At 39.8% G+C, this 25,996-nt stretch overlaps 1 protein-coding gene across 1 annotated transcript in view; it reads right to left on the reverse strand.

Annotated features, from left to right (window-relative positions):
* Positions 1-2,150: 2,150 nt before the first annotated feature.
* Positions 2,151-25,996, reverse strand: part of LOC144687336 (RNA helicase Mov10l1-like) — a 47,773-nt gene continuing 23,927 nt past the window's right edge. Inside the window, exons 13-21 of the mRNA XM_078553316.1 lie at positions 24,978-25,099; positions 21,259-21,358; positions 19,714-19,875; positions 17,471-17,644; positions 12,446-12,595; positions 11,721-11,828; positions 9,528-9,668; positions 9,145-9,236; positions 2,151-2,416 (exon numbers count right to left, since the gene is read on the reverse strand). Coding sequence (XP_078409442.1) covers positions 2,383-2,416; positions 9,145-9,236; positions 9,528-9,668; positions 11,721-11,828; positions 12,446-12,595; positions 17,471-17,644; positions 19,714-19,875; positions 21,259-21,358; positions 24,978-25,099 — 1,083 coding nt within the window. The 3' untranslated portion in view covers positions 2,151-2,382. The remainder of the gene's footprint in view (positions 2,417-9,144; positions 9,237-9,527; positions 9,669-11,720; positions 11,829-12,445; positions 12,596-17,470; positions 17,645-19,713; positions 19,876-21,258; positions 21,359-24,977; positions 25,100-25,996) is intronic.

Raw genomic sequence — 25,996 nt, forward strand, 5'->3', positions numbered from 1 at the left:
TAAACGGAGCATTTACAAGTTAACAGGCTAAAGTGCAGCTCTTTGTTTTGTTTTGCCTGATTTCTAAAGACCATGATGGGACTGGAGGGACATGGGTGGTGAAGGATGGCCTCGCAGCTTTAATCAACACTCTACAAGTAGAGAGGGATGCCAGGTTGAAGGGATATCTAAATCTAGGTCAGAGTGTTCATATGGAGGAAGAGGGGAAAAAAAAGGGAAGCTGAAATGGAGACTGAAATCAGAGGATCAGGAGTTGGTCAACATAAAGGTCGAGGAGAGAAGACAGACTTAGAGATTCAGAAAACGGAATATATGCAATGAGGATTTTAAAGTAGCAGTGAGAAATCTGGAACAAGGTGAGATGTTCAGAGGAGAAAAGTGCTTAGACTGGAAAATAGTTGTAGGGAGGGAGTGGATGCGAGGATAAAAACAACTTGGTTCTGTTTTTCTCTCTTCACAGATGCAGTCAGACCTGTTGTGAGTATTTCCAGTATTTTGCTTTTGTGTTAGTGAATTCAGGAGCTGTTTAGGGCACAAAGTTTGTGTGCACATATTGGGATAGGCATCCAGTGGAATAACGGCCAGGACAAGTGGAGAGACAGTAGAATTGTTCTTAGTGCATGCTGACCTTGGATGTTAGGAGTGTGCACTGAAAAAGAATTCTAACTCTCTCTTTTGACAACCTTTAATTTATAGTTTGACTGATTCATGTTTGGAAATGGTATTCACTTAAACCATATTCATACTCCAGCTGAGATAACACATTGTAGAAGTTTAATATTCGTGCCTTTTTAAAATAAAACTTCACGGGTGGCACACTGTACATTTTGATAAGCTCCAGGTCATACACAAACCTTAAATTCTGATTTTCCTGAACGACTTACAAAGTTCGAACAAAATACTGTTGCTTCCTTTCATCATATACACAAACTAAGGTGGCAATGATACCTGAATTTTCAAATCTTATTGGTCCACAAGTATTAACAAAAAAAATACATGTCCTTTTTAAGAATTATAAAGAGGTCAGGGTGCAATAGTAATTGTACAATGAAAAAAAGCAATGGGAGAACAGTAGTTTACTGTAGTTTCTGGATGTTGCACTCGTTAAGGATACCTCTAGAGTACACCAGGTGAGATTTCGATTAAGGAATAAAACAGATTGTTTCCCATTAGCTTGCAATAATGTATACACATTTGACTGTTTTGACCATTCAAGATGTATTTTAGAATGTATCTGCACAGATATTTTTGATCTGTTGGTAAAGGGGAGCAGATCAGCTAAGAGCCACCGCACAGATTGATGATGAACAATCGTGTATTGAGCATTTCCATCCATTGTCGATGGAGCACACCTGATTGATTAAAAAGGTTTGCCTTTTGGAATCTACTGAGCTGTCCTTCATCTGGACTACAAAATATTGGTGTTTCAGCATTGGGCAAAGATAGTGGGATGTAAAGCTTAACTAATACAATTAGATGCTTTTATGGAGGCTGTCTATTGTACGCTTCTTTGGAAGGAGAAACCAAGATGGGAATTTTGTGAAACTTAGGCTAATGTACACTGAAAATAGAGAAGAAATTTAAACGCATTATCTTAGTGGTCACACATCACATGCAGCACCTGATTCAGTTCCATTGCAGTCAATCAAATTAGCTGCTACGCATAATAGGCAGCCAATTTGATATTGCTCATTTTGCACTGCTGCCTGAGATGACCTTTTACCCTCGACTCTTAACTTTTAAAATAGTAGCCAGTGGGTCTCTATTATATCCCTCTTACTACAGAAACTACTTGCCATGAATAGACTCCAGCAATTAGTTGGTAGGGGTGCAAGTTGCAGGTTTCCTCATAACTACTGTCAATATAGCTGCAGGACTAGTTGGTGAATAGAGTTGTAGTGTATTTTGCAATATCAGTGCTTCCCCCACCACTCCCACATTTCTCCTATCCTTCCCCTTAGCAATGAGATGTAGCATTCTGACTTGCATTAGTACTCCACCTTGTGGTCCAGTTTTGAGTTAAGAAACAGCTTTGTGAAGAAAATGTGCATTCTAATTGAGTCTTCTGGTGTACCCATGATAGAAACCTCAACCAGAGCAATGTTGCTGCAGACAGTTCATGAACAATTATACAGTAATCCAACACAATTAACCCATTGCTGAATATATTCATTTATACGCACCTCTGCTGTAAAACTAATTTGAGTTAACCAAATTCAAATTTTAATATTCTTCTAGAAATGATGGGTTAAAGGACCATTAGCTTCAACCTATTAGTTTAAAATTTTAGAAACAGTAAAAAAAAATGATGGCACCACATTCCTCTGAAGAGGTCTTTCTCTATTTTAAAAAATGAAGCAACTTCCAAAACTAAACAATATTTTAGCAGGTCTTCCTGGATACAGATGCATCAGATCTGCAAATAACAAAAAAGAAAAAAATGAGAAAAAGCTTAATTGATATTTATAAGCAATTTTTGCATGTACATTCTATAATTGGAACTCTTTCAATAACCTGGCACAGGGACAATGGGTTTTGTCTGTGGTACGATTCTATGAAGTTGAGATTGAGACAGTTAATACACAAATTGGCCCCACAATTTGTTCAATGACTATGCATAGAGTCAATGACTAGCTCATGTCCCAGTGTTTCTAGAATTATCAAAATCCCTTAGCATATGGTGGTATTTGTGAAAATCTGTAGAGTTAGATGTGAACATCCAGCAGATGCCGTTCAAGTGATGCTGCTCTGCTGTTAGCTTGGTGCAAATACCATTTAGCTGTCTGTGTTATACTGACATGATGTGAAGTTGCTGGGAGATAAACGTGATAGCCCCTGACAAAGAGCACAGGGATCACAACGCAAACTACATACTGCCTGCTATTTGGCATGATTGCTGCCTGCGGCCAGGGATAAATGCATTTAGTGGCGGAGGAGGAAAATCTCTGACGTTAGCCCCATTTAAAACCAGTCTGCACCTCAAAGGGAGATGCATTCTGGCTGGAGCAGGAGCTGGAAATGTTTATGGAAGAGTGTCTATGCAGGAAGAGGAGTGAATTATGGTGCAAAAGGGGAGAGTGTGTGCTCTAAGATTTTCTTATCCGTACTGGGTGCCTTGGAGGTGGTGCTGGACAAAAAGGAGAGAAACCATCCATGCAGAGGGGACCAGGAGCAGATAGCCATGGCAGTCAAAGCTAGCAGTCAAGCCCCAAGGACCTGGATACAGTGTTGAAGAAATCCAATGACCTCATGAATGGTCAGGGTCAATGAATTAATCTTCAAATACCATATCCAACCAACTGGAATAGTAGGCTCACACACTGTTCAATGCACTACAATCCATCACTCATCCACCAATCTATTAATCACAGCTCATGCCCATTCCTATTTGCTGAGAAAGTGGTAGTGTGCCTTCTTGTGGTAATGGTGCAGGCAGGGAATTCTGGGTACTTACTCAGTGACAATGGCGCAACAGCAATACATCTCAAAGGGAGGATGATTTGGGACCTGAAGGGGAGCATGGAGTTGACACAGTTTTTGTCTATGGTGGTAGAAAATAGAAGAGGAGAGGGAGATGCTGCTGAAATAACATTGGTGAATTGAAGTACATTCTATAGTCAATACTACAGCCACAAGTACAGTAGTGGCAAAAGACATTGACGTAACAATCACCGAGCTGATCAAGTGAACTGCTTTGTCCTGGTGCGGATGCTAAGTGTTGTTGCAGCCGCACCAATTTAGAGAGAGGTGAATATTTCATCACGCTCTTGATTGAGCCTTTGGAAATGCTTTGAGGGTTCAGGTGGTGAGTCACTTGCCAATGTGTACCTGGCCTCTGCTTTTCTGGTGACAGTGTAGATAATTAAGTTTCTGGTCAATCATGACCCACAAGATGTTGATGGTAGCAATTCTGCAATGGTGGCACTGTTGGTTATGGCTGGGCTCTTGCTTGTTCAAACTGGCAATTACTTATCATCCCAAGCCTGAATGTTATCCATGTTCTGTGAAACCTGGCATAGCTGCTTCAGCAGAGGAGTCATGAATGGAGATGAACAAGGTGACATCAGCAGACTTCTCCACTCCTGACACCCCTCTCGTGTACACACTGTTGGAGACCAATTATGGCATCAGGGATGGAGTTAAGCCCACGCGGCAGTGCAGGAGTGACATCCTGGACCAAGGTCCCCATGGCGGCTGCCATCCTGCCAGTGTTGGTGTGTTGCAATACCGGCGCTATCACCTCAGCCTGAAGACAGATGGACTCCTCCATCATGCCTTGCAATCTGTGGAGTGCAGCGGACACCCCTTCCTGTTGTTCCCGAGCTTGCCTTTGCAGCTCCAGCAACTGTGACATGACCGAGTGATAATGACAGGAAGCTCACTGATAAATCAAGCTGAAGATGGTTGGGCCAAGAGCACTTTCCTGAGCAACCCTGTAATGTGTCTGGGTTGTAATGATTGACCATCATAATCAGAAACATATTTTTTGTTCAATATGACTTCAACAACAGGTCTGGCCACAGTTTTGATCAATTGCCTTGATGGTGAGGAAAATAAACTCCCAATTGTCTGAAATTGAACTCTTGTATCTACTTCTGGGCCAATGCTGTGAAGAGTGCTGTAAAAGAATAGTTCTAGCAGAACCTGAACTGAGCACTGATAAGCAGGCTATTGGCGAGTGGATGCCCCTTAGTGGGATCCTTTCCACCTTTTCACTGAAGAATGGGAGAATAGTGATGGTGCTGTAATTGGCTGGATTAAATTTATCCTGTTTTTTTTGTGGAAAAGACATAACTGCACATTGTTAGGTTGATGCCAACATCATAGCTATACTGGAATAGCTCGGCTATGGGATTGTCTGGCTTTAGTGTAGTATCAGTTTGATATTGTCAAAATCCCTTGGCCATTACTGTATATAGGTCATTCAGCCACTTTTGAGTGTCATACAGAGTGCTCCAAATTGCTGGACATTGGCATCTATGATGGTGGGAACCTCAGGGGGAGGTAGAGTATGGATTGTCCATTTAGCACTTTTAGCTGAAGACCTGCAAACATTTTGGGTCTTGCACCCCACCCACATTAGTGAAAGGGGATCTGCAGGGGCAAGTCTGTCTTGATTAATGCCCAAGTTGTTTACAATGGGTACATCTGATTTTTTTCTTTGTAGTGATTTGTGATTTGTTATGTCACTTCAGAGGATAAGAAGGGTTTACCAGTGGCCAACATGTGATCATCCAAAGGGATCTGGACAGACTAGTCAATGGATGGAGAGGTAACAAGAGTTCAATACAGAGAAGTGCAAATTTATTAAATTAAGTAGAAGCATCAAGAATGTGAACTGTATGCTGAATGACAACATGCTTAAGAAAACAACTGGAAGTTTTGGTTCCTAGATTATTAAAATTCAAGTGGTGTGAGAAGCAAAAATGTTGGAGCGTATAACTAAGAGTGGGTTATTTGAAATGATGAAACTGTATCTTGCCTTGAGAGGTCAAATCTGAAGCAGTGTGTTCAGTCTTAGTCGCCACATTACAAGAAGGGTGTAGAAATATTTGAAGGAGTGCAGAGAAGGGCTGAACCATGAGACACTGTACACTTTGGAGGAGGAGGATGATGAAGGACTTGATTTATTTGAAGATTTTCATAAGCATTAAGAATTTGGAGTTTAAAAAAAAAAGACAAAGCATTTGAGGGATCAGTACTTATAAATTTGAGTGGAGGGGAGAACATTGGGGTAATTGTAGGATTTGGAATAGATCCGGGAAGGGCAGAGGAAGAGAAAAACACGTCTCTTCTATGGCACATCTGAATCAATTGAAAAACTACATAACCAAATGTAACAGATTAGCTGCAACACAAAGAACATAGGAACAGGAGAAGGCCATTCAGCGCGTTGTGCCTGCTCCGCCATTCAATACGATCATGGCTGATCGAACACTTGCCTTTTACCCACACTATCCCCATAACCCTTTACGTTATTGTTAATCAGAAAACTATCAATCTCTACCTTAAACATACTTAATGACCTGAGCTTCCACAGCCCTCTGGGATAGAGAATTCCAAAGATTCACAACCCTTTCCTTTATCAATTTTCTTAGTAACATCCTCAAAAAACTCCAAGTTCATCAAACATTCGCAAATCCATACTGACTATGCCCAATCAGATCATGATTATCAAGAATCTGAATAAAGAAATTTCTCCTCATCTCAGTCCTAAGTGGCTTTCCCCTTATTTTGAAATTGTGTTCCCTGGTTCTAGACTCCCAACCAGGGGAAACATCTTACCTGCATCTACCCTGTCTATTCCTTTAAGTATTTTGTAGGTTTCAATGAGACCATCCCTCATTCTTCGAAACTCGAGAATACAGGCCCAATTTCCCCAATCTCTTCATAAGACAGTCCCACCATCCCCGAAACTTCGTTGCACTCCCTCTATGGCAATAATATCCTTTGAGATAAATGGACCAAAACTGCACACCATTCCAGGTGCAGTCTAACCAAGCTTCTATACAATTGAAACACGACTTCACTACTCCTGCACGCAAATCCTCTTGCGATAAAGGCTAATATTCCACTAGCCTTCCTAATTGCCTGCTGCACCCGCATGTTAGCTTTCAGTGACTTATGGACAAGGACACCCAGGTCCCTTTGTAAATCTACACTTTCTAATCTCTTACTATTTAGGAAATACTCTGGTAGAAGGAACAGATGTGCAAAGTGGATAACTTCACATTTTTCCACATTATATTCCATCTGCCTTGTTCTTGCCCACTCATTAAGTTTATCCAAATCTTCCTGTAGCTGCTTTACATCTTCCTCACAACACACATTCCCGCCTGGCTTTGTATCATCCGCTAACTTGGAAACATTACATTTGGTCCCCACATCCAAATCATTGATATATATTGTGAACAGCTGGGGCCCAAGTAATGATCCTTGCTGTACCCCACTAGTTACAGCCTGCCAATGCAACCCGTTTATTCCTACTCTCTGTTTTCTGCCTGATAGCCAATCCTTAATCCATGCCAGTATACTGCCTCCTATCCCATGTGCTTTTATTTTGCTAATCAACCTGCTGTGGGGGACTTTATCAAAAGCCTTCTGAAAATCCAAGTATACCACGTACATTGACTCTCCTTTATCAATTTTCTTAGTAATGTCCTCAAAAAACTCCAACAAATTCATCAAACATTTGCAAATCCATGCCATGTCCAGTCAGATCATGATTATCCAAGTATCCATTTATCAAATCCTTTATAATAGATTCTAATATTTTCCCCACTCCTGATGCAAGACTAACAGATCTGTAGTTCACGGTTTTCTCTCTCCCTCCCTTCTTCAATAGTGGGGTGACATTTGCTACCTTCCAATCTTCAGTCCTTACACTCCTCAATCGATCATTTTCAGTTTCTGCCTTGTATCCTGTCAAAGTGCAGGATGGACTTGTTTCAGAATAGCAATTGTCGTAGGTGATGCCACATCACACAAACACAAAGTAAAGAATACAAACCATACAGCATAGGAGGCAGCCATTCAGCACATTGTGCCTCTGCTGGCTCTTTGAAAGAGCTTTGCAATTTCAAGCAGATTCATTACTATCCCAATGGCTGCTGAGAAGCAGTCAGATACGGGGCTGGGGTTTCCAGATGGCAGGATTTCACAGTCTTGCGTGTGTTTCTTCACACACAACTGTTATCTTAATGAATCATAAAAAATACCACTCTATCAACGTCCCAATGGTGTGATGATCCTGTACTTCTGTGTTTGCCTTCCTAGCAGCTGCGATGACACCTCTATATTACATCAGTTAAGCATTCCCATACTGTTTGCCTTCTACACCAAATTAAAAACTAGCTGCTTGTTTGTAACCTGCAAATGTGGTCCATAGCACCTCTTTGGAACCCATGCTCAGCAGTAGAACTCAACTACAAATAGATCCATGTCAACTGAAGCTCTCGCTGTGTAGACCATTGGAATCCTGAAATAATGTTTCAGACATCTGGACAGGTCAGGAGACTTCCACCAAAACAGCCTACAGAGTGCATTTTGCAATTCTGCATAACTTATTTTACAGCATGGACCACACATACAGCCACCATTGAAGCGCAGCTTTCAGATAAGAGGGGGCACCAATGACATGGAGAACAGCAACAAAATGCAAGGGGTTCAGTGGTCTACTGACAAGACTGTTTAGCAGCACCAAATGGAAGAGAACATCATCTGCACAATCTGTGCTTCTTTGAATTAACAGTCACGTCAACATCTGTCTCAGTTTTTCCCTGTACAATCAGCAGCAGCTGCCCAAATACCAAAAGTACTATTTATGTTACCTAAGACTGCAAGATCCCAGGCCACTACAGAAACACACTGCAGACAAGTAACTCCAAAAGTGTTCTTGTTGGTAGCTAATGTGGATAAGACCATAGAATTATCTGGTAGAATACTGAGTTTCTGCAAAAGGAATAACATATAGAGGACACAGCTGAGAAGACAACTGTGTGCATTTACACAGAACCCTTGACATCGCGACATGTCACAAGGCACTTCATAAAGATGTAATATTTAAAAAATGGATGCTGAGCCCAGGAAGAATAGCAGGAGAGGGAACTAAAAGCTTGGTCAAAAAAGGTATTGAAGATTTTAAAAGGAGGAAAAAGTGAAGAGGTTTGGGTAGGGAATTTCACAGCAGGAGGCCTCAGTGACTGAAGGCCTGGTTGTCAACAGTGGGTAAAGGGAAGCGATGTACAAGATGCCAGAGGAACGGAGAGTTTTTTGGGGAGGACGCAGGGAGGCATTAGAGCTGGAGGGGGTTACAGAGACAGGGAGGAGTGAGACCAAAAAGGAATTTAAACAAAAAGGATGAGAATTTAAGAGAGACATATTGGTGATTGGCAACCAAAGTAGGTTGTTTTTCTTCCACCAGCGTCTTGAGTTACTGGAACCTGCTCTATTTTTCCTCCTATATACCTACCCATCATATACTTAGTTATCCCCTTTCGCTATTTACCCGAAGTGTCAACTTTTATTCTCTTCACAGATGCTGCCTGAGCTTCCTGTTTTAGCTTAACTATTAACTTAGGTTAGCCCACCTCACTGAAAAGGAGCTGGGACAGTGGATTGACAGCAATTTGAAAACAAACTTACCCCTGCTGAACTAAGAATTCGTGTGGGAGATTGCAACCAACATATGCATCATTTACAACACAGTATTCCAGAAATGCACCCCAACATGGATCCTGTAATGAGTAGACATTTTTAAACAGTCTTATTATAATCTATATCCCAATATTTTCAATGTGGTACCATTTAATCGAAAAATGATATTCCTTCATTAAGAGATATTTTTAATAACTTATTACAACCAATTTTCATGCACTATTCTGTTTTTATGGCAGTTTAAAGTTAACCTGCTAAGACATACACAGATCTTTTTACAAATAACTTTTTACAAATCAAGTAAACTAAGATGTTATAGCACAATCAAGACTCAAAGACAGAAATTCTATTTAAGAAAGAATTTCACCCACCTTGAGGAGAATATGTGGATTTCCAACCACAATCAATAATGCCTTTGCTCTTGTGATGGCCACATTAAATCTTTTGGGGTTTGAAAGGAACCCTAAAACATAACGAGTATCCTCACACAGATTTTCTTCACTGGACCGCACCTGAACGAAAGGTTGGTAAAGCCATTTCAACGTTATTTTCTTATTTTGTTTGTCAGTTTTTACACAAAGAGGTAAATAAAAAATGCACCAAACAACATATAACCATAAAGCAACAGCTTAAAACTATGTATGTTTTTATTTGCTATACACTTAATATTCTACCCGAAAATCTGCTGTGAAATACTTTAAGGAGCTTACAATATTACAGAATAAGTGCGAAAAATAGTGAATAGGAGCAGGATTACTACTTGTGGTTTGATTCGCCTCTAATTAGGATTTGTACATAGGTATTAAGCTATATTGCTGGTTTACAATTTAACCAGTATCAGAACTTTTAAAACACATCTCACATGATCAATGAAGGAATGATTTTATCTTGTAACCTTCCTGTTCCAAAAGGTCATGCTTTTTAACACATTTAAGAATAGATGCTTAGAAAAATAGCACTTTCTACCAATATTTTGCTTCAAAACATCTTCAACAATTCTTGAAGAGTACAACCTGTCACATAACAAGTCTGGCAAGTCTTCTTTGAAAGATGACCACAATTTAAATAATTTGGTGCTCAAAGAGAGTGAAGGGAAGATTTTTCTAAAAGCAAAACAGAATATTCATCAGGAGGCAAACAGTAAACGACTCGTGACACAACCTATCCAATGATTCATGTCTGAGATTCTGGCACTTCTTCACTTGGCATTTCCATGGCATTTGCCCGATCTACTGTCGACTTTGGTGGAAGATTGACAGAACCCCAAAGAAATGGTTCAAATGGCTAACAACAGTTCCCACCACTTCTCCAGCAGTTTCACTCATCTCCTGCCAAAGTTACAGCAGAGGATTGGGAGAACCTTGCAGAAAGTCTCCCTTCCATGTTACTAACATTTTCTTTTAACCAGCCACCACTTTGGAATCATCCACTATTTACTAAATTTGTTTTATGATCAAAGTTTTATTTTAAAGGAAAGCAGACACACAAGCTATGTAGGTTTCTGTTTCATTTGTGGGCCTAAAGCTGGCAATCATACCGCTCCTCCCCTTAAATATTACAACTTAAGTTCTGGCTTTAAAACAATTATCATTTAAAAATGTATTTTCTGTTCTTGGAAGTAGAAAAGCCTCCAGTTTATCATGCATTTTCCTGCACAACTGTTATTTTATCTAAATATTATCCACCAATACCAGTATTAATACCTATATAAAATTACAAGTCAAACATTTGTGTTCGCCATTTTAGAAAAAGTAGATTTACAAAAGTACCTTTTAAATATGAATAACAGAGAATATAGATGGATGGAAAAGACCAAAAAAAATTTAAGGTGTTAGAGCACATTGTAAACCACAACAGTGATTTACGATCGAGAAAAATAAAATATGAATAGGTGCTTTTGGCCCGAAATAAAATTAGTAAATGCTGGAAACTCGGAGCAGGTTGGTCACTATTTGAGCGAAAGTATGAGGGGTTTCACCTGAACATTGGCTCCTCCTTATTCAGGCACGGTCTGATCTGTTCATATTTAGCTTTTTAATTTTTATAAGTATTATTGATTAATTTAGTCTGCTGATTGCAGGGTGAATAATCCTGTATATTTTGTATTACAGTATGAATGCTGCAATAGTTGCATAATTATGCAATTTTTAGTGCTAGCGGTAAAAATACAATGTATGCATTACCATATTTAAATTAATATCTATTGTGAAGACCCTGACTGTAACTCTTTTCTATTGTAACTGCATATATTATTGAGTATAACATTTATCAAGTGGTCAAACATTAGATCAAATTTTCCTGATATCTAGGGACAACAAAGTCATATGGATAAAAAATTTCATTTAATAAAGTTAAACAAGGATAGAAGTGTAGACTGCAGTGTTCTGGCTGTAATGTTAACCTTAAATGTTAACTCTTTTTCTCCGCAGATGTTGCCAGGCCTGCAGCATTTTGTGTTTTTAATGCAAAGAACAGTTTCTATATTAACACTATCCCCAAATGCGACTGAACTATTATAAATGACTTAAAGATTTCAAATTAATGCAAGTGGTAATGGAGCTTACTGTTGACACAATTATGACCAGTTTCTCCTGGCCTTGAAATTCTTCAACAGATCCAACCTTTATGTCAGAGAGGTAACCACTTCGGAGAAGAATTCTGATTTTTTGTACCTGTATGCACAAAACAAAAACACATTCACTTGTATATCTGTGCATACTATGATCAAGGTCTGGGGAAACTGATCATATTTTTAACCTATATCTTTATGCTCCCATCTCACAAGTAGGGCTATCTCATCATATTTTCTCATGCCAAATTATTTTTATGGACTTTACAACATATAGAAAAAAACAAACAATATCCAACTTAACCCCCTCAGTGTTTTGAATCCTTGTCTTGCTATAGTATAGCATACTATACTAGTATGCATAGTATGCTCTGTGTAGGAGCAAGTCAGCTAGTCCGCCTTTCCCACTCTTTTCCCACAGCCCTTCATATTCTCTCTGCAGGTACTTATCCAATTTCCTTTTGAAAACCACAATTAAATCTGCCTCCACCATGATCTCAGGCAGTGCATTCCAGATCCTAACCACTTGCTGCATTAAAGGTTTAATAGGGCAACAAGTTGAAAGTGGGCAACAAACATGATTGCAAGTTGGGAGTGTGCAGGTTAAAGAGGTACCCGAAATATCACCTACTTCCACTTCGAGTGGAAATGGAAGAACAGTAGTTAGTGAAGAGGCCCTACAACTGAGAAGGGTTATAATGGATATCTCTATGTACCTACTTGTTTTTGGTAAGGTGCAATGACCCCAATCTCAGAAGGCTGTACTGGGTTCGTGCAGTGTTTTGCCAGGAGACAGCAATAACGCATTACTTGAACTGCCTCTTTAGGGTTGAACCATGATGGATTGCTACCTTCCCTCATTTCATTTCCCTGAAATTTTAGCAAATTAATTTCAATTAACAATGATTACAAAATTAGAATCAGATATGGCTACAAGAATGAATTGTTGTACAGCTTTTCCTGTAAATGTTTCTCTCAATTATTAGTGATCAAAGTGACCATTTGTAAAAACATTTGAAAGTGAATGAAAATGCACATGGTGCACCGCGTTAACCAGATGCAATGTACCTTTAATAAATCTAGAGTTTATTTTACTTCTCGTGTCGTTCCATTCAAGGGAAATAGGTTGTATTTCACAACACAAGTAACAATTACAAGGTATATGAATTACTAATTACCATACACACATGATTTCATAGAATCATAAATGGAGGAGGCTATTCAGCCCATTGCACCTGTGCCGACTCTCTGTAGGAGCAAGTCAGCTAGTCCGCCTTTCCTACTCTTTTAGAGGTGTCAGCTGTGGCTCAGTTCATAGCACCCTCGCCTTTGAATCAGAGGGTTGTGGGTTCATGTCCCACTCCCAGAAACCAAGAACTGTGATTGTACTCGAAAGAGTTGCAATCTGTGACTGTTGATAACTCAAAAGAGTTTCCCACTCTTTTCCCACAGCCCTTCATATTCTCTCTGCAGGTACTTATCCAATTTCCTTTTGAAACCACAATTAAATCTGCTTCCACCATGATCTCAGGCAGCGCATTCCAGATCCTAACCACTTGCTGCGTTAAAGGTTTTTTCTCTCATCGCCATTGCTTCTTTTGCCAATCACCTTAAATTGGTGTCCTCTGGTTCTCATTAATCAAGGACAGTCAGCATGATTTTGTTAAGGGGAGGTCATGTCTGACCAATTTAATTGAATTTTTCGAAGAGGTGACCAGGTATGTAGACGAGGGCAATGCATTTGACGTAGTCTACTTGGACTTCAAGACTTTTGATAAGGTCTCCCGCATGGAGACTGATAACAAAGGTAAGGGCCCATGGGATCCAAGGCAATTTGGCAAATTGGATCCAGAATTGGCTAAGTGGCAGGAAGCAGAGGGTGATGGTTGAGGGGTGTTTTTGTGACTGGACACCTGTGTCCAGTGGCGTTCCATAGGGATCAGTGTTGGGTCCCTTGCTGTTTGTGGTATATATAAACGATTTAGACTTGAATGTAGGAAGGTTGATCAGTAAGTTCACGGATGACATGAAAATTGGTGGGGTGGTAAATAGTGAGGAGGATAGCCTTAGATTACAGGAGGATATAGATGGGCTGATCAGTGGCAAATGGAATTTAATCCGGATAAGTGTGAAGTGATGCACTTGGGCAGGACAAACAAGGCACGGGAATACACGATGAATGGTAGGACCTTGGGAAGCATCGAGGATCCGAGGGACCATGGTGCGCATGTCCACCGGTCCCTTAAGGTAGCGGGACAGGTAGGTAAGGTGGTTAAGAAGGCATATGGGATACTTGCCTTTATTAGCCGAGGCATAGAATATAAGAGCAGGGAGGTTATGCTGGAACTATATAAAACGCTGGTTAGCCCACAGCTACAGTATTGCGTGCAGTTCTGGAATCCGCACTTTAGGAAGGATGTGATTGCACTAGAGAGAGTGCAGAGGAGATTTACCAGGATGTTGCCTGGGCTGACGTTTTAGTCATGAGGAGAGATTGGATAGACTGGGGTTATTTTCCCTGGAGCAGAGGAGATTGAGGGGGACATGATTAAGGTGTATAAAATTGAGGGGCATAGATAGGGTAGACAGGAAGGAACTTTTCCCCTTGGTGGAGGGATCAATAACCAGGGGGCATAGATTTAAGGTAAAGGGCAGGAGGTTTAGAGGGGATGTGAGAAAGAAGTTTTTCACCCAGAGGGTGGTGGGAACCTGGAACTCACTGCCTGAAGGGGTGGTAGAGGCAGAAACCCTCATAACATTTAAGAAGTATTTGGATGTGCATTTGCGATGCCATGGCATACAAGGCTATGGACCTCGTGCGGGAAAATGGGATTTGAATAGTTAGGTATTTGTTTGACTGGTGTAGACTTGATGGGCCGAAGGGCCTTTTTCTGTGTTGTAGACCTCTATGACTCTTCCGCCAATGGGAACAATTTCTCCCTATGTACTCTGTTGAGACCCCCATGATTCGAAACACTTCTGTCAAATCTCCTCTCAATCTTCAAGGAAAATAACCCCAGCTTCTCCAATCTATCCACATCATAACTGAACTCCCTCATCTCTGGAAACATTCTCATTAATCTTTTGAGTACCCCCTCTAAAGCCTTCACACTCTCCTAAAGCGCAGTTGCCAGGATTAGGCACAGTACTCCAGGCAGAACCACTTTTTAAAAAAAAAAAATAAAAGTTCCTCAAAGCTTCCTTGCTTTTGTACTCTATGCTCCTATTTATAAAGCCCTACAATCCCATACTTCTTTTTAACCATTTTCTCAATCCGACTGGTCCCTTCACCCTTCCTGACAAAATGCATCCCTTCACCCTTCTCTGTATTGAATTGCATCTGTCACATGTTCGTCGATTCCATCAGCCTGTCGTCTTGAAGTCTATCACTATCCTCTTAATTCACAATGCTTCCAAGCTTTATGTCATCTGCAAATTTTGAAATTGTGCCCTGTGCAACCAAGTTTGGGTGATTAATATACATCCAGAAAAATCAGTGGTCCTAGTACCAACCCCTGAGGAACTCCATTGTATACCGTCCTCCAGTCTGATAAACTCAGCCAACTTTGCATCCATGCTACCACTTTCCCTTTTATACCAGGAGCTTGAACTTTGCTGGCAAATCTGGCAAGTGGCACTTCATCAGATGCCATTTGGAAGTCCACATACACATCAACCACATTAACCTCACCAACCCTCTCTGTTAATTTAATCAAAAAAACTCAAGTTATTTGAACAGTATTTGCCTTTAACAAATCTGTGCTGGGCTTCTTTAGTTACTCCACACTGGTCCCTGTGACTTAATTTTGTCCCAGATTATCCTTTCTAAAAGCTTTCCCACCATCAAGGTTAATCTGACTGGCCTGTGGCTGCTGGGTTTGCCCTTGCACCTTTTTTTTTGAACAAAGGTGCAACAATTGCAATTCTCCTTTTTGAAGGAGGATTGGGAGATTATGGCTAGTGCCTCTAAAATTTCCATGCTTACTTCCCTTCAGCATCCTTTGATGCATCCCATCTGGTCCTGGTGACTTAACAACGTTAAATACAGTCAGCCTTTCTAATACTTCCCCTTTTATCAATTTTTAGCCCATCCAGTATCTCAGCAATCTCCTTTCTCACTCTGACTTTGGTAGCATTTTATTTCCTATTAAAGACGAAAGCAAAATACTCATTTAGTTTCTCAGCTATGCCCTCTGCATTGATCCCTTTTTTGGTTCCTAATCAGCCCCATCCCGCCTCTTACTAGCCTTTTGCTTTTTATATGCTATAGAAGACTTTTGGATTTGTAAAAGGATTGATATCGTTAACTTCCTCACATGGTCAATAGTTACTTGCAATGTCACCAATCCCGAGGAAGGTTTAAGGATTCAACATTTCACATAGTTATATTTGAATAAAGACAAATTAAGTTGTAGACAAAACACTTCTTAATTGCCATGGCAATTTGATTTTTGCAATTCATGACAATTTCTCCCACTTAAACTGGCTGCTTAGCATAAAATACATCCTACTGAAAATCATTGCTTGAATAATTCTAACCTAAATGTTGATCGGGCATTTTACAAGTCAGTCTTGATCTGTGTATTTTCTAGTATGTTGTGAATTAAGGGTCAGATCTATCCACATGAGGAAGGATATAATTAAACAGATAAAGCTGTACTCAACATTTCCTTCCCTGTTGAAGACCAGCCTGAAGATCCACAGGTCAACTGTATGACACTACTGTGTTTACTGAGATTAGCTAGCTCAGCACTGACAGATATCAAAACTGGAACATTTAACAGTTAGCTGAGCTAAGTGGCAATCTCACCGCTGAGTCACAGAGTCATCGATTCAAGCCCAACTCCAGGACTTATGCACCTAATCTAGGCTGACACCACAGGCCGAATTTTTGCGCTCTATTCGAGAGCACAGAATCAGGAAACTTCCCAATTCTGCAAACCCAACTCGGGAGGGAGGAAGTGCCCCTGATATTCTAATTTTTGGTCCGGGGTGGGGCTGGTGAGGGGAGAGGTGGGGGAAGATGGCTGTTAACAGGAGTCAGGCCCGCCATCCCTGGAAAGAGTTCAGAGACACCCACAAGGGCTCCCAGGTGTGAAAGCAGGCTGTGTGAAAAGCCCACCATGGCACTCTGGGACTTGTAAGAAAAGTAATGAAACAAAAAGCAGCCCTCTAGCCCTCATCCCTAACACATTCCCCGTGCTCCATCCATGCCAACGTATGCCTCTGCCCAACTCTCATGGCCCTTCATACCCTTATGTCCCTCTATCCACTCCCCCATGGACCTTTATACCCACGACAACTTAGCACAAACCCATGCCACCCTACCCACCACCCTTTGCCCTTACCCGCTCCATGCTAACTCATCCAGCATCCACTATGGAATGACCTCAAGAGCCATGTTGAGATGAAATAAAATAAAGTTCCAAGTGTTGATTGCAGACTTTATTTTAAAAAAAATCATAAACCCATTCAATACATTTAAGTCCCTTCAACAACTAAATCCTTTATAAAAGCAAACATTTCATTTAAGTACTTAATTCCTAATGAAAACACATATTTGTATTCATAGCCCCACGTCAAAGACTTTATAAGCACTCGGAGCTGTCAATTAAACTGTGATGACAGGTTGTGGAATCTCATTCTATATAACTCTGTTCAAATTAAAATTATGCAATCTAAAATGCTTTAATTGTGAAAAAATATACTGAAGTCTTTAGAAATGTATCATATCCAACAACATACCCTCAATCCATGAAAAATTATTGGAAAGCCTTTCCTGGGCAATTTTTCCCAGTTACAAAACTTGTTGACCACAGACTGATCTGAACACATCTTTAGCTCTTGATGATAGAACAGTTTAGAGGGCAGGTCAAGTAAAGATGAATGTGACCGATAATTGTTCACTAGTTTCGTCACCTAAAAAGAGAGAGGGGGGGGTTAAATATCAGTCACACATCTGAATCAAAATGATATATTTATAGTTCTCTGTGCAGCTACCTACCTGTCTTTCCTCTGCTATATTATTTGCAATTTAGAACACCTGCAAATGATCTCAAACTAAATTAAAACGAACCTACCAATTAATGTTACTTTGTTGAAAGCAGTATGATAAGCTAGAATTCAAAGTTCTGGCCTTTAGAATTGATTAGGTTTGCAAAAGATATTGGCAGATTCCTGTACAAATAAAAAAAGTAACCTGATCCGCAAATTACTTTATTGGAATTCACAGGTTCTTACAGCCTGATGACTCCTGGGTCAATTTTTCATAATAACTCGCGACTTTTGCTCCGCTTTTGGTATGGTCTAGGCTCTATCCTCCTGAAAGATACAGGGTGTGATAGGAAATATTAAAAAGTGGGTAATTAGCAACGGGACAATTACAGGAAGAAAGTGAGAAATACAATTTATCAGTGAGTCACATCACTGGAAATTAACTATATCGTATATAGTACATTTTATGGCCGAACGACCCTGGCCTCCACTTGTCTGACAAGTGCCTTCAGGATGGTGTCACTGAAGTGGGGAGCCTTTTCCCTAACATGGCATGACATCCTCTTTGACCTGGAGTGCTCCAAAGAGATTATTGATCGGCCTGCAACACATAGAGCAGCTTCACTTTAAGATTGTGCTTTCAAAAACGGAAGGTTGCCTGCAGCACGTGCTTTGTTCACAATGTCACTAGGCCCCATGTGGTGCACAGAGCCGCAATAGTGCGACAGACAGCAGTGCAGCATGGGATCCGCTCGGGACCATGTTACAACCATGGGAATGAGGTTGGTGCACCAATTTTATGTGCTGCCCATCTCATTTGAATTGGGGCAAGCTGGTTACCCAAAAAACACAGGAGTATCCAAGTTATAGCCCAAGATGTTCGGACTTGCCATAGGAGATGTAACTGTGTACTGTATATTCTGATTATGTCATGTGCTTACGCCAGAGTGTAATCCAACCTACACACTGATGTTTTATTTCTCCAATTATTAATCAATGCAAAAGATGATCTGTTTGTAAGTCAAATTTTGTACAAGTAGCTTTCAGCTACATTGAAATACCACACAGTGATTCCACATTTTATAAAACAATGCAGTGGTGATCTTGAAGCTCACCATTGTTTCGTGTCTTTCCTCTCATCCCTCCGGGTACATCTGTCATTTGCTTGTGAGCAAACAGAATCAAATAAACATGAAACTCTGCCCAAAGCTGCCCTAAAATACAGCGTCCTGCAGAAAGGAAGATGACCCTCATTTACCTGACATAACTACCTCAACCAGAGATCTCATCCCCCTTTATACCAGAATAGCAAGATTATCAAGGTGGTCCTCAGAGTGTCGAGCTTCCAGTGAGGTCATTGTCAAGACACAGGTCACTGTCAAGACACAGGTCACATCGCAATGCCCTGACTGTCTAACCTTCAGCAATCCTGGGGAGAGACCCAAACTGATAAGGGCCTTGCTTTGCTCTAATACAGTACAGATTGATGATCTGACTCCATTGCTGCACCACTGTAGTACTGCAGTGAAGCAGAGACTATTTTAATGAGTCACTAAAATTGAACTATAAATACATTCTTAATACTTGAAATAATTAGCCTGTACACACACTAACTGAAAACAATCTTTACTTCCTCTGTCAGAAGTGAATAAACAGGACGAAGATGAAAATAAGCACATTCCCAATAATGTCATCTGGCCTTAGTTGTTAGACTATTCTGTCAGAGAGCTCCAGATAACCTACACTCTCAAGTAGCATTTTTCCAACACGCAGTTCCTAAGTCTGTATGCATTAATATTAGCTCAGTGTAAACAGACAAAGAAACTCCTAAAGCCTTAATTTAATCACTGTGTAAATTTATATTTACCAAGATATGAACATGGAGCAGCTGTACAAAGTGACAAAGTACAAATCATCTTATATTGTGTGTAGACATGAGACGGGGAACAACATGACTACAGTATTTGGTTACTGCAAACAAGGGCTAAACTCACCAAGAGAGGATTGTAGGATCCAAATGCACCAAAAGTTTCGTCTCTAGAGTAGGAAGGCCGTGTCATTAATCGTTCCAGAAGTGAAATAGGTAGACCATAAGCTGTAGCAATTCTAGACTTTATTATTGGCCCCAACTGCATTGGGTCACCAGCAAGCACAATCTGTAGGTTTAATAATAAACAACTGCATTGGGCTGATCATGTTGCAAATTACAGAAGCCTTCTCTCATCCCTTCACTACTCGCGCACACTTGGGAGAGAAATTTCAAACTATCAGAATCTCCTCAGTGCAACCTTCTTTTGCATCCTTGCATTCGTCCCCAACCCCGAATTATAGGTTATAAATGCAAAATATCCATAATGCACAATCTGATAGTGTACAAAATATACACATTTACTGCTAGTTCACAAAAGGGTCACCCCTAGCCCTAAAATGTTCCATGAACATGAAATGAGAAGTGCTAAAACAAAACTAGAACCTTAGTTTGTGTTGGTCAAAGAAAAAAGAAATCCCAATTCTAAATACTTCAGCAAATCAAATACAATTAAATCAGCAGTAAAACATTATACTCAGCCACACTCCATTTACTACATCACAACTCTAAGGATTTGGGCTACAAGCCTATGGGTGAACAAAGTAAATTACTACTGAACTCTGTTTAATAGAGGCAGGGATGGGAAAAGGAAAAAATATATAGAAATTTACGTGCGAGATTGTTGAACTATTCTTTAGATAGCAGTTACATCAACAATCCTTTTTCATTCTTGGCGAGTGGCCAATACAAAACTCTACAATAACATTTTCCAAGTTATTCAAAACAATTTCATTAATTTTAATACAGCAATCCATCAAAAACACTATTACTCTTAACATACGAGCAGGAGTAGACCATTTAGCCCCTTGAGCCTGCTCTGCAATTCAACAAGATCGTGGTTAATCTGCAAATCTAACAATTTACCTGCCTTTACCCCATATCCCTTAATACCTTTGGATAATAAAAATCTATCAATTGCAAATTTTAAACTTACAATTGACCTAGCATTAATTGCTGTTTGCAGAAGAGAGTTCCAAACTTCTACAATCCTTTGTATGTAAATTTTTGTTTCCTAATTTCACTTTTAAAAGGTCTGGCTCTAATTTTAAGACTATGCCTAAGACTCCACAACCAACGGGAATAGATTCTATCTATCCTATCTGTCCACTTTAATAACTTGGATCCAATCACCTCATATTCTCCTGAATTCCAGGAAATACAATCCTAGTTTGTGTAATCTCTCATCATTTAACCTTTGGATTCCAGGTATTCAAGCTTTTGGCAGAGCCACATATAAATGATCCACATTCTACATAATGTAGACATCTTTTCTAGCTTACTTCCCATTGTCTGCAACTTGGGAGAAGATTTTCAGTGCCACCCGAGAGTAGAATTTGCATGTGGAGATAAAGCTAGGTTAGGGAAATACTCATTATGAGCTCAAGGGTGAACATGTTAATGACTCAGTATAAAACAAATCAAATCTAGTTTATCTGCTCTCACATCATACCTGTCCATCTTCCTCAGATACTAGCAGCAGAGGAATGAGACACTCAGGTTCACTAGCTTGACCAGCTTCATCAACAAAAACATGAGTAAAGTGTCCGGTCCTTTGATTAAAGAAAACAAAAAGTGAATGATTACAGCTATCTACCTTTGGAAGAGACATTCTGCTTTCTTTTCATCAATCTTCTGAAATAAAACAAAGATCCTAAACTGAACCTAGCTTCCCCAGATCATTTTAGCTTTTTAGCATTATAAAGCTGGCATTAGTAACTCTGGTAAGTTCCACTGGTTCTCATAACCTTCCACGAACAGACACCTTCAGAGATAATCAACTTCAACTTCTTTTATTGAAAGAATGTTTTCAAATATTTGATGCTGCCACAATGCATTTGGGTGATGAAGAATCTGAAGTTAATGCTAGTCATGTTATAGTCAAGCAGTTTTAAAATCTCTCTCATGCTTCTTCATGCCCAATTTTGGATATTGGGTATTTTCAACTCAAGCTTGGGATTCAACAATGCATCTACATTACCAGTTCATGCAGACGCCATTTTATACATTTTCTGTCTTGACTTGGTTCCTCTCAATTACATGATGTGGGCAATATTCTTTGCATTTCTGGGATTACATTTTCCTGTCTGTAATGTGCAAGGTTCTCAAGTATAGAAACAATAGGAGTAATTTTGATCAATAGCATGTATCAGATAGCTGAATCAATATTACCTGTTTTACATTATTAACCAAAGCCAAATTTACATTGAACATAAAAATAATCAATGCTTTATAGGACAGATGGCTCCAGTGGAAAGAGAAGTAGAGTTATTGTTTCAGGTCAATGACCTTTTGTCAGAACTCAAAAAAGTTAGAGACGTAACAGGTTTTAAACAAAGGGGATGGGAGAAAAGGGCAAAAGGCAATCTCTGTGATAGGGTGGAAATTACACAAAAAAAGGGATGATGGTGCAAGGCAAAAGGAAATGGTAGTTAAAAAAAAATGGGTCCAGGAGAGGTGCCATTGAGAAAAGCATAATTATTACCAACAGTTGCTGTCCAAAAGTAATTTAAAAAAAGGGGTGGGGGCAAGCGAGGGAAGAAGTTGTACACTTTTCTTGTCTTGCAATGATTACAAGGCAGTTGTTTCTATACAGCAAAAGTCAAAAAATAATTTTCCACACTGTCTGTCGCACTATTGCCTTTACTTATGCAATAGGACAATGTATTTGGATCTCAATTTATCTGCCACTTGAGCGATTGGTTTGTTTAAGAAAGGCAGTAGTAGTGGATCACCTTCAGCAAGGGAAAAGAAAATATATGTTCCAGGATACATCATTTGGATATCCCAATGGCTGTCTGTGAGAACACATGGTGCCATCTGCATATCAGGATCAAATGGACTAATGGATAGTGACAATTATTCATTTGGTGTTCCATACCAATTGCTGCAGAGACAGGTATTTGATATATAAACAACAACCAAAGGTACTCTGAACCAAGGTAACGTTAGTATCAAAGTTTAAACATAATTGTCTAGCATTTTCAGTGGATGAAATCAAGGCGAGGTGGGGGCCAACCCTTTAACGGGCTTATGAATGAAGAAAATCTGAGAAGAGACAGAAGAGGTAGCTGCAAATCAAGGAATGACAACCAGCATCAATCTGGAAGAAATCAGAATAGTACTGAAAGAAATGATAAATGGCCAAGCAGTGGGACCAGATGAGATACCAGAAGAACAGACCTGCCCATGTGAATAGGGGGTCCAAGTCCTAAACAAGTTACTCAGTTGTGTCATGGTAAGACTGAAAATCCCAAGGACATGGAGGGAAAGCATTTGGTACCAATATCCAAAGGCAAGGGAGACATTCAAGACTGCAAAAGCTACAAAGAAATTAAACTCTTACCATGTACCTTGAAGATATGGGACAGTGTCACGGACTAGAGATCAAGAAAAATAGTGGAAATCCACAAAGGCCAGTTCAGATTCATGCCCTGAAGAAGCCATTTTTACTTTGAGACAAGTGATGGAGAAATATCAGGAAAGCCAATGCAACATGAAGATTGCATTCATCGACCTAGCTTAGGTGCCTAGGGACGAGGTCTGGAGATGTGCTAGAATCCACGGGATCCCCGAGAAGTACATATGACCATTACTGGGCATGTAAAAGGAGTGCCAGACAAGAGTGAAAAGCAGTGTGTCAGAGTCAGAGTTTCCCAGCCAAAGTTGGATTGCACCAAGGATCAGCACAGAGCCCCTTCCTGTTCCTGATTGTACTAACTGAGCAAGTGAGATGGGAAGTGACATGGTCAATGATGTTTGCTGATGACATTGAGTTGTTAGGTGGGGATGATGAGAATATGACAAATATCTGGAGAACTGGAGAAAAGCACTGGAAGAGAGGGATATGAAAATCAGTCAACCAAATACCAATTTATGAACTCTCAGTTTAAGCCTAAGGAAGAGGGTCAGAGTGAAGACAAAGATTATGGTTGGAGACTTGGAGAAAATAAGTAGTTTCAAGTACCTGGGGTCAGTGGTGGCACAGGATTGAAGTACAGCAATGAAAGTGAAGCAACAGATTAGCTCTGGTTGGAGTAATTGGAAGAAGTGCAGTGGAGTGTTATGTGATAGAAACGCATCACTGAAACTGAAAGGAAGAATCTACAAGACAATTGAGAGACTGGTCTTGTTATATAGTGCAGAAACTTGGGCAACATCAAGAAGGGAGGAATAACGACTGAATACTCATGAAATATGGATGCAGAGATGGATTTGTGGAGTAATGAAAAAGGGCAAAATCAGGAACCCACACATCAGGGGGTCAGTGAAGATTGTGGGAGCATCAAAGAAAGTAGTCAAGAGGAGACTGAAATGGTATGGTCATCTGTTGTGGAAAGACAGAGGAAATGTGGTGAGGTGAATAAAGAAGATGGGACTGCCAGGAAGAGGAGAAAGGCCTAGGACAAGATGGGAAGATGCAGTGGGGAGAGACTTAAATGCAGCAGGATTGGAAGAAGGATCAGTGACTTACAGGAGTTGATGGAGAAGGGTGATCAACCAGCATTGTGGTGACCCCAGGTAAAATGGGAGAAGCTGAAAGTAGTAGTAGTCAAGAACTTTCTCTCTCTGATACACACTAAGAGAAGCACTGACTAAGAGATGCAGACTATCACAAGAAACTGATGATTAACTGGATGGAGAGTAGAAAAGGTGTTGTAGAAATGAAACTATTACATGAGCACTGGCCAAGAAGTCTTTAAAAAGACAAGAAACTTATTTTCACAAATTCAAAATTATAATGTGTAAGAAGAATATTCACAAGGAGCAAAGTTTCTAAGTGCAGATAATCAATTCCTCTTTTCTGTTGATTTTTTTGCAATATGCTATAATGAAGACAAGTGGTCACTTTATTCTCTAGCAAGATGTTAAATTACTGCAGCACTAGCTTTCATATATGTTTTCAAATTCTTTACTATAGCTTGCACCTTGACAAATCTATAATTTTATATAAGAAATTCAATCTAGTTTAATGTTGCAAACACATGAGAGTTCATACAACACGCATTTCCGAAAACGCAAAACCCTAACTGGAGTAAATTATATTTGTTCTTACAATGAATTATAGCTGCCACCCTAGAGAACAGGATGCATTACATAGAAACACTTCATCTAAGTATGATACAATAGAAATCCAATACAGAATATTTAATAATGCATGCTTCATTATACCTTAATCCAATCTGGTAGAATAATCCGGCTGTACTACATGTGCTGATGATGATCCTGTAGCGTGCTGCATCCCAGAGATCCTCTCCATCTTTGCTGTACAGTTGCACAATTTCAGGTATGTACTGGCAGGAAAATAAAAATGGGCAGCATCAGAAAGCAAATTGCCAGCTCTGATAAATAACTTCACAAAAGATGTTAATACAAAACATGGGTCCTCCAGATTCAATTGATTAATCTAGTGAATTTCATGGAAAAATACAGTGCAAAGCTCCATTCAGATTTCTGTGCTTTATAAGCATAAAAAATATTAAAACATTCTATGTTCTCCGTTTTGGGCCTCTCTCTCCATTGGGCAAAGCTATTTTACTCTGGTCACAGCATTTTGTGTGTTCGCTATTTTGAAGATAGATGGGGTTGGGGCTAAGGACGTGAATGTGGATCTCAATTTTTTTTTTTTAAAGTATAGATATTGATTAAATGATCAGCATTAGAATGAGTAAACTGGTGCAGTTTAAGGAAAAAATAACAAACATTTTAGTGTGTAAAAATGTTGCAAAACGAAAAGGGCAAAATTGAAGCAGAGGAAAATAATCTCAATATAAACTAATATTTTAAAAAGCTCAAATCCACAAAGTGAAAATGAAAATTATACACAAGTACAATCATTCAAAGACTAGCTATCAAACAAGCAATTGATTTACTACATATGCCCATAAAATAGCATTTTACAGCAGTCATAATTCAGTGCTTCTATAAAGGCAATTTCTCTTCCTGCACTTTTCTCTCCATCTCTTCTAACACAGACACCTGTTGGACTAAGATGCGAGACGAGCCAGCAACTTTACTCATGTGGCCATTCTTCATGTGTGAAGAGAACTCTGATAACCAAGTTAAGCCCAATCCTATTGTTACTGGTAATTTACACAAGTGCTATGAGCAGGTGACTCTGTAAACTACTATACTCACTATGAATCAGAGATCAAACCTAGAACTTTCCTGGTAGGTAAGCCCGCAGGTAA

The sequence above is a fragment of the Cetorhinus maximus genome, chromosome 12 (assembly GCF_964194155.1).
Source record: "Cetorhinus maximus chromosome 12, sCetMax3.hap1.1, whole genome shotgun sequence".
In the NCBI taxonomy this organism is placed as follows: domain Eukaryota; kingdom Metazoa; phylum Chordata; class Chondrichthyes; order Lamniformes; family Cetorhinidae; genus Cetorhinus; species Cetorhinus maximus.